This window comes from Euphorbia lathyris, chromosome 9 (assembly GCF_963576675.1).
Source record: "Euphorbia lathyris chromosome 9, ddEupLath1.1, whole genome shotgun sequence".
Classification (NCBI taxonomy): Eukaryota; Viridiplantae; Streptophyta; class Magnoliopsida; order Malpighiales; family Euphorbiaceae; genus Euphorbia; species Euphorbia lathyris.
In genome coordinates this window covers 14811605-14819881 of record NC_088918.1, presented here as the reverse complement: position 1 = coordinate 14819881, position 8277 = coordinate 14811605, and the positions used below count along the sequence as shown (strand labels likewise).

The window sequence follows — 8277 nt, the reverse complement described above, 5'->3', positions numbered from 1 at the left end:
AAGTGGAAAGAGTTTTTACACATCCATTGTTTACAACAGAATAAGTGGTTGTCAAAGCTTTAGATTGAGAGGGAAAAGGGGCTCCAGTATTTCTCAATCATATTTTTTGGTCTGGAATAGTTTCTACTCGGAGAAGTGAATGTATGAACGCATATTTCGATGGATATGTAAACTCAACGTGTCACACTTTAACAATTTCTTGAGCAGTATAAGATTATTATGATGGACACAATCCAAAAAGAGTTGAAAGCGGAATTTGAAAGCAAACACAAAGTCATAGTGTACAAAATTGATTTTGATTTTGAGAAACAATTTCATGAAGCTTTCACAGATGATATGTTCGAGAAAGTGCAAGCGGACATATCAAAGATGTTATACTGTTTTGAGAGAGCGATTGGGGATGAACAACAAAACAATAATGGGATGGAGAAGATGAAAACTTTATACATGCGTATTGATAATTCATACCACATGGAATTGGAATGTATAGTCAAATATAGAGAAGATTGGCAGAATTTTGAATACAATTGCAAGAAATTCAATTTCTACGGATATCTTTATGTCTATATGTTCAAAGGTATGAATTATAAAGATGTAAGAAGAATTTTCTGTTAACAATATAATTTATGTAATTTCTACTATCTTAAAAACAATGATAGAGCCCAAATCCTACAACATTTTCTGTAATTTCTACAGTAAGATAATTTCTATAACAACAAGATAATTTATAAATAACGACACTTTTACCATTTTTAAACCAAACAGTAAACAACAAACTTTAACTTTACAACCAACAATTTTAAAAGAGAGAAAGTAAAAGACTCGCATTCCATTGCTTGATCAAGTGGTCCACACTCCGATCGCATTAGAATAGAACATTATTAGGTACACATGCATTCACAAAATCAAGAACAAAATAATCAATAACATAGCTCTATAAAAGCATCAATACAAAAACAGACAAATAGTTTACTTGAAAATTTTGTGAGAGACAAAGTTTACTTTTTCGTTTTGTCAAGAAGAGCAAAATAAAGAGATAATGACAAATTTCCTTCTTTCGATCATTTGTTTCGTTCTTCACTATTCTTCGATTAATGACAATTTGTTCTTCACTATTCTTCAATTTGATTTCTTCGGTTCGTTTTAATTAGGGTTTTCGTTCTAAGGAAAATGAAAGGCTGATAGGAAGGAAAAATAGAGAGAGTTGAGAGATGTAACGTGAAGAACATGATAGAGAGAGTTTTTTATTGATATGAAGGAGAACAAAGAGACAGTTTTTTATTGATACGAAGGAGAACAATTTCCAATGTTTCGTAAAGGTAAAATAGGGTATGTCGAATTTAAAGGGAATGAGAGAGGAGAAGTTAACCGGTTCTCAGGGGAGTCAATGATTTTAAAGTTGTGTCAACGGTCATAGTGACCATACCATAAAAAAGATCAAAATTCAATGACTTTTATGTTACGTTTTGAAGTATAGTGATTATAGCATAAATCTATTCGATGATAATTATTGACCAGCTGCATAATACATATAAACCAGATCAGCTGTTGTTTACTGTTTATCGTTCTCGATACTAACCAAACCCTTTATATCTATTATTTGAAGTAAAACAACAAAAAAAGAAACAGCTACGAAAAAGGAAAACCAAACAGAACACTAGTACAAAAGCCAATGGTGGCCTAATCCTTACCTTCACATGAAAGAACATATATACCTACGACTTAGCTACTACCGCGTTACAAGTCAAATTCTATTCTCCGTAGCGAATCTTTCTTTTATTTTTCCTTCCAAAAATGGACAGAATATTTATTTGTTCTTACTTCAACTGTTGATATATCTTCTGAAAATCCTAACATCTGTTCATGACTGCTGCTCGATTCACTATTCGACATCTCCTTAAATTGATACATGTCGAATGTTGGATCACGGAAATTTTTTGATTTTGGATTTTTCGACCAAGCTGATCATAAAAAAACTTTTGAAAATTAACAGCTGTCCTCTTTATCAAGACAAGCTGATAAGTAGCTCGAGATGAAGTCATCTATCTCTCCTTCAAGCACAGAGTCGGGGTCAGAGACTTCGTAATTGGTTCGAAGATCCTTAACCATGCGATATGGCTGCATTGGAAAGAATATACGACAGAGAGTTAATTTTAGTTAGAACATTGATAGCACTTGGAGGAAATCAATGGAAGTTGAAATGGTTCCATACATGGAGCACGTAGGTGCGAATTTGGTTGCCCCAACTGATTTCGGTTAGTGATTGTGTGTGCTGAGAATTCATCTGAGCTTGACGAGTCATCTCGAGCTGGTTCAACCGAGATTGCAGAACTGCCATCGCAGAAGCCTTATTCTGATGCTGTGATCTGTGATCACAAGGAAATTGTTCTGACCTCGAAAACAAAAACGACCTAATTTGCAACTCTCAATTCGAAAAGACTTCATACCTACCTTTCGTTTTGGCAAGTGGCGGTTATTCCAGTAGGAATATGAACTATTCTTACAGCACTGTCAGTTGTGTTAACACTCTGGCCACCGGCTCCCCCAGAACGAAATCGTTCAATACGGAGATCAGACTCGTTAATCTGAACATGTGAGGAACCATCGCCCGTGATTGGAATGACAGCAACAGCAGCAAATGATGTGTGGCGGCGCTTTGCACTGTCGAAAGGCGAGATACGTACCAACCTGTGCACTCCCACTTCTGCTTTGGCATATCCAAATGCATAATCACCATCTACCTTGATTGTAGCACGCTGAAGAACAATTCCAACTCGGATTAGAAACTTAATACGTCTTTTACAAATTCAATCATATAACGATTCAGCGAATCTATGCACAGTCAAGACGCATAAAAATACGCGAATAAGACAACGTACACATATGATCATGTAGTTCCGAAATCGAAGAGGATAGTAAAAAGCTGAACCTTGATTCCTGCAATCTCACCAGGCATTTCTTCTACCACAGTTACTTTAAAGCCCCGCCTTTGAGCCCACGACTTATACATTTGCATGACCATTTTCGCCCAGTCCATGCTTTCAGTACCCCCGGCTCCTGCTTGGACCTGTTTGTACATTAAGAGATCAAAGTTTAAATTGGTGAAAAATTGTACCTACAAAGTTACGCGCCGTTAATATAATTGTATATGAGATCGAACTTTGAAGTTCACAGGACACCAAAACACGCGTATTCTCTAATGTTCTTAACCGAGATTAGAGAACATCCTATGGCTAATAATTTTAATATGAAGGCAATAACAACAATATCAAATCAACCTCAATGTAACAAGAGCAAGGATCTAGCTCGCCGGCTAGTAAAGCTTCAAGCTCTTTCTCGGTCGAGTTTCTTCTCATCTGAAGTAAAGCTCTTAGTGATTCCTGCAACAAGAATCAGCACGTCTAAGTCTCGCATGAATAAATACCGGCATAAAGGAATACGATGTATAGGCAAAAAAGTCCAGTAATTATATGCATGTTCACTTCAATTTTAATGATAATTTCATATGTAATATAGTGTGTGATATGGCTCATACCAGACCGGCTCAAACAACTCATAAAGCCCGACATACAGATGGACTAACCCATTTGTGTCTCGTGCAGTAACCGCCTCCAAGGGCAAATAGGTCCTTACTCTTACCCCGTAACCTATAAATGTTAGAGATGGCCACCCCATATGATCAGGTTTTTCATACTCTATTTGCCTCGGACTCACCGGTAACTCACTTGAGCTTTGGTGATCATACAGGGGGGCGACCCTAACACACGTTTTTCATCCTCCTAACGCATAACCTATAAATGTTAGAGATGACCACCCCATATGATCAGGTTCTTCATACTCTATTCTTATCTCTCTATATATGCCTCGCTGTCACTATTAACTAACTTGAGCTTCGGAGATCATACAGGGGGCGGACTCCAACACAGGTTTTTCATAATCATACTCCGAACCCATAACCGATAAATATTAGAGATGGCCATCCCACGTGATCAGGTTATACGTACTCTATTCCTCTCTCTCTATATGCCTCGCTCACACCCACTGGTAACTAACTTGAGTTTCGGAGATCATACAGGGCCGACCCCAGTACACGACCAAAGACCAGAACAGTGACTCATCTCAGATAAACTATCAATGTGTATAGCCCCAAAACTATTTCTAGATATCAAACTATTCAATAGCTCAGCTCAATATGATATAAAACAATTCCAAATTCTGAAATAAATAAAAAAGTGGTAATTTCTCCCTATGCTGAATTCCATTTTCGGTACAGCACCATACGAAGATTCAAAGAGTATATATCATCTATAAATGTTGCTAAATTATGCAGAATACAAGACAACATTTATGAAACAGAAGTACATGCCTAGAAGAAGAAGCGAGAGCCCACCGATTCCAACTCAGTGTCGTCCTCTTCTCGAGCTAGCTTTATCATGTCAATATGCTCGAGTAATTCGCGCTCGAATGCAGTCACCTCTTTTATTTTAGCCATCAGTGAACCATGCTCGCGGCTTATGTTCCCAGCGCGTACAGGATCATCCCAAAGGTCTGATTTATTCAGCTCTGTTGACAACAGATCCACCGTCACCTTTAATTTCTTCCACTGTCACCATAAACAACATGATTCACAATAAACTACAACAAATCACAAACAAGTATATTTCTTTTCCAAAACACAAAATGATTACACCATATATATAACAGAAAAATTAATTACAAACGGAACATTTGGTATTCTATTGGGATAGGGATAAGGATAAATGGTTGGGATAGGGATAAGGATAAATGGTTGGGATAGGGATAAAAATATGATAGTCGAGAATTATTATTCAATGTTTGGTATGTGGGATAGGGATAGGGATAAAATAATACATTTTACTATTTTAACCTTCTTTAAACTATATAACATTAATTTGAGGGATAAGATGGACTTTTCCATCCTATTAAAATCGCAGGAGCTTATCCCACCTCCTTATACCACCCACCTCTTGGGTATAGGATCTGAGGGATAAGAGGCTTATCCATCATCTGTCTCACTCTTCTATCTCCCAAACAAACACGGGATAACTTATCTCGTGTTTTTTTTATCCCTATCCCACCTCCTAACTCCCTTCTAACAAACACCCCGAAAAGGTACAGAACGAAGTGCTTAACGAATATATCCATAGCATAAACATAATTTCCAACTAATTGAACTGATGTTGGTGCTATGGTGGTATCAATTATCAAGGCTTAATACATCAGGGTCCTGTACTTGACCAAATAATCCGAATTGGCTCCCTGAACTATAAATGTGTCTCATTAGCCCCTGAACATACTTAAGTGACTTATTGGGGTTTAAATGATGCACAGTTGGTCACTGAACTTTGGGGTTTGTGTCAAAATGGTCACTGAACTTCAATTTGTCTCAATAAAGTCATACAACTTTGGTTTTTATTTCAATAAAGTCACTCCAAGTGACTTCAGATGAAAAAGACTACCAGAATCGCGACGTGGCGGCCACTTAGAAATTTAGCAACTGGATGAAAGCTTATAATATCAAAAGAAATAATATAACTACACATATGTGGAATTTAAAAAACGCTAAATCCTTGTGTATTGCATCCTTCAATAAAAAAAAAGCCCATTGGAACAAATTGTGAGTGAAATTTGCAAAATAAACACAGTAGTTAATGCCAACAAAACAAATATAGTAGTGAAATCTAAACACAAATAATCAAACACATTAAAATGCAGTTAATCTAAGAGCAATTTCGATAGTCAATTTCGTCTGAAGCCACAGGAGTAACTTTATTGAGACAAATTGAAGTTCAGCCACCATTTTGATACAAACCCCAAAGTTCAGTGACTAATGGTGCATTTAACTGACTTATTGGCCCCTTGAACTTGATTGAAGTGACCTATTGTCCATCGGAACTTACGAATTTTGGTTCTCGTCTTGCCGCTTTTTGGTCAACTAAGCTTCCATACCTATTGACCCTTATTTGCCTCTCAAACTTGTTTAAAATGATACGCACTTTAAATCTCCGCACTCTGTCAAGTAGGACTTAAGAGAGTTAATTACATCACTTTAAACAAATTCCAGGTAACGAGACATCTCCAAGTTTAAGGGCTACAAGGGCTCTGATGTATTAAGCCAACTATCAATAAACATCCGTCAAATATAGCACTATAATACTTCAAATGTGCCCAAAACTGAGAAATTGTAGCCAAATTCCAACTTCTATATAAAGAGAACTAAAAAAGGAACAGGCAGAACTAGGATTTAAGTCATTGGGTATACCTGCAAACGTTTCTTGATCACTTGAATAGATTGTGCAATAGCAGCAGCATGGCTCTTCCAATCACTTTCACTTTCATCAAGAATTAACCAATTCTTATCAACGATTTCATCAATAGTTAACCCATCAGAGGTTGACAATTCAGTTGCTGCCTGCGTACTAAACAAACAAACCCGCATCAAATGAGGAACTGTAACTCTCAGAAGAGGAACTGAAGCCAAACCCCTGCATTTTTCACTCCAATGTGAAGAAATATGATGTTTTGATTGACAAAATTGAGACCCAGATGATCTGGTTAAAGTTGTAAGCAAGAAGGAAGAGACCCCAGGAATCAGAAACTTCTGATTTTGATTAGAAGATGGAAAGCTATGTCGTCCTGAGGAATGTAGAGATTTAATTAGGGCTCCGGATTGAGAAGAGAGGAAGGAGGGAGTGAGTAGAATTTTTGTGAAAGGGTTTTGTGATCTTTTGAGTATCAAAGATGACATTTTTCTTGTTCCTTCATGAACTAATGAGCAAAAAGCGTGATTTTACAATGGAATTGTGAATTGAGCTACTGGGGTTTTTTTAGCAGGGAACTAGGTTTCAGGGTTTATGGAAACTCAAACTACTGCTACCATACCACGTCGTTTTGGGGAGATTTATTTGATGATGCCTATAGGTTACAATTGTTTATAGGCTTAACACATCACCATATGCGACACTTCGGTTATTATTATTTTATTTTATTTTTTTGCGGTGAATACGAAATATTATTAATCAGAAGCAAACTCAGAATTCAATATAGACTCCAAAAAAAATCAGGAACAATGAATGAAATAAAAGAATTAGTATTGGAAAGAGCTCTCCTAGCTACACAGTGAGCCGCTCTATTCGCTAATCTAGGACAAAAAGTCACCCGACAACCGGTATGACTGGACAAAAAATGTTTGCAATCTAAAATAACAGCATCAAACTCGGAGAAATCAATGGAGACGGAATTAACATAGTCTGCAACAATTTTTGAATCAATTTCAAAAATTACATTTTGCAAGTCAAGATGGGTGATCAGTTTTAAAGCATTTAAAAGGGCAAGGGTTTCAACAGATTTTACCGAGTGCATGCCGTATGCGTAGTCGCTGGAACACACAATAAACTGACCCCGATCATCACGTAATACAGCCCCCACCCAAACTGATTGGACTCCTGGAACGCTGAGGCATCAGCACCGCATGAAATGAAACCAGCAGCAGGGCGAATCCACCTAATCACCGCTCTAGATGTCCTAGGAGTAGAACTCGTGCGAATTTGCTGTTGTTGCCAAGATGCAAGAAACAGCAGCCCTTGCTGCACAACCGATCCAGCTGGCTTTCGATTACCGTTCCACAAGCGATCATTCCGGGCCCCCCAAATACACCATAAAACTGTTGCCATTTTAACAAGCCACTTAGATGATCTGCTACTGCACAACATTAATATATAATCTCCAAACTCAGTAGAGCTATCCCACGGCATGGAAATCCCAGCCACTCGCCAACAGTCTCCAGCAAAAGGGCAAACTAAAAATAAATGCCATGCGTGTTCGACCTCCGCATCACAAAATAAACAAGATAAAGATACTTCCATATCTTTGCCTTGAAGTCTCATCCGAGTAGGTAGGCAATTTTTCACAGCTTTCCACACAAAGAATTTGATTTTTGGGGGTACCTGCAACTTCCAAAGTTTATCCCAACCTTGAACAGCATTCCGACCACTAGCCTCATAAGCTTGATGACTTGGAGAGAATTTCCGATTAGCTTCCGTCCCTGTGGGGGGCGTCGTTGGGTTTGACGGGGGAAGCTTCGATGCCAAATTCAGTATAAGGTATGAAAGAGTAAACTGAATTGATAAAGTAGGGTTTCTAGGATTGCGTGAATGTGTACCTTGATAGCTTTGAGGTGCAAGCTATATATAGTAGTGAAGTTGTAACCATTAGTAACTAGAAAGTCTCCATTAATGCTTCATTAATGGCGGTTAC

The 8277-nt window shown here is 37.7% G+C and overlaps 1 protein-coding gene across 1 annotated transcript; it reads right to left on the bottom strand.

Annotated features, from left to right (window-relative positions):
- Nucleotides 1–1486: 1486 nt before the first annotated feature.
- On the bottom strand, nt 1487–6861 carry LOC136205250 (peptide chain release factor PrfB2, chloroplastic). The gene is made up of 7 exons (XM_065995765.1): nt 6284–6861; nt 4391–4603; nt 3279–3380; nt 2930–3067; nt 2452–2756; nt 2213–2366; nt 1487–2118 (listed from the first exon to the last, which is right to left on the bottom strand). Exons 1-7 carry the CDS (start codon nt 6767–6769, stop codon nt 1987–1989), a joined length of 1530 nt encoding a protein of 509 aa, XP_065851837.1. The 5' UTR covers nt 6770–6861; the 3' UTR covers nt 1487–1986.
- Between the last annotated feature and the right edge of the window lie 1416 nt (nt 6862–8277).

What these genes read in the sequence shown, in the direction of transcription:
- LOC136205250 (XM_065995765.1), bottom strand. Translation starts at nt 6,769, where the DNA reads ATGTCATCTTTGATACTCAAAAGATCACAAAACCCTTTCACAAAAATT. An exon ending in TGATCAAGAAACGTTTGCAG is followed by an intron (nt 4,604 to 6,283) that starts GTATACCCAATG and finishes TTATGGTGACAG; the next exon opens with TGGAAGAAATTAAAGGTGAC. An exon ending in TTCGCACCTACGTGCTCCAT is followed by an intron (nt 2,119 to 2,212) that starts GTATGGAACCAT and finishes TTTCCAATGCAG; the next exon opens with CCATATCGCATGGTTAAGGA.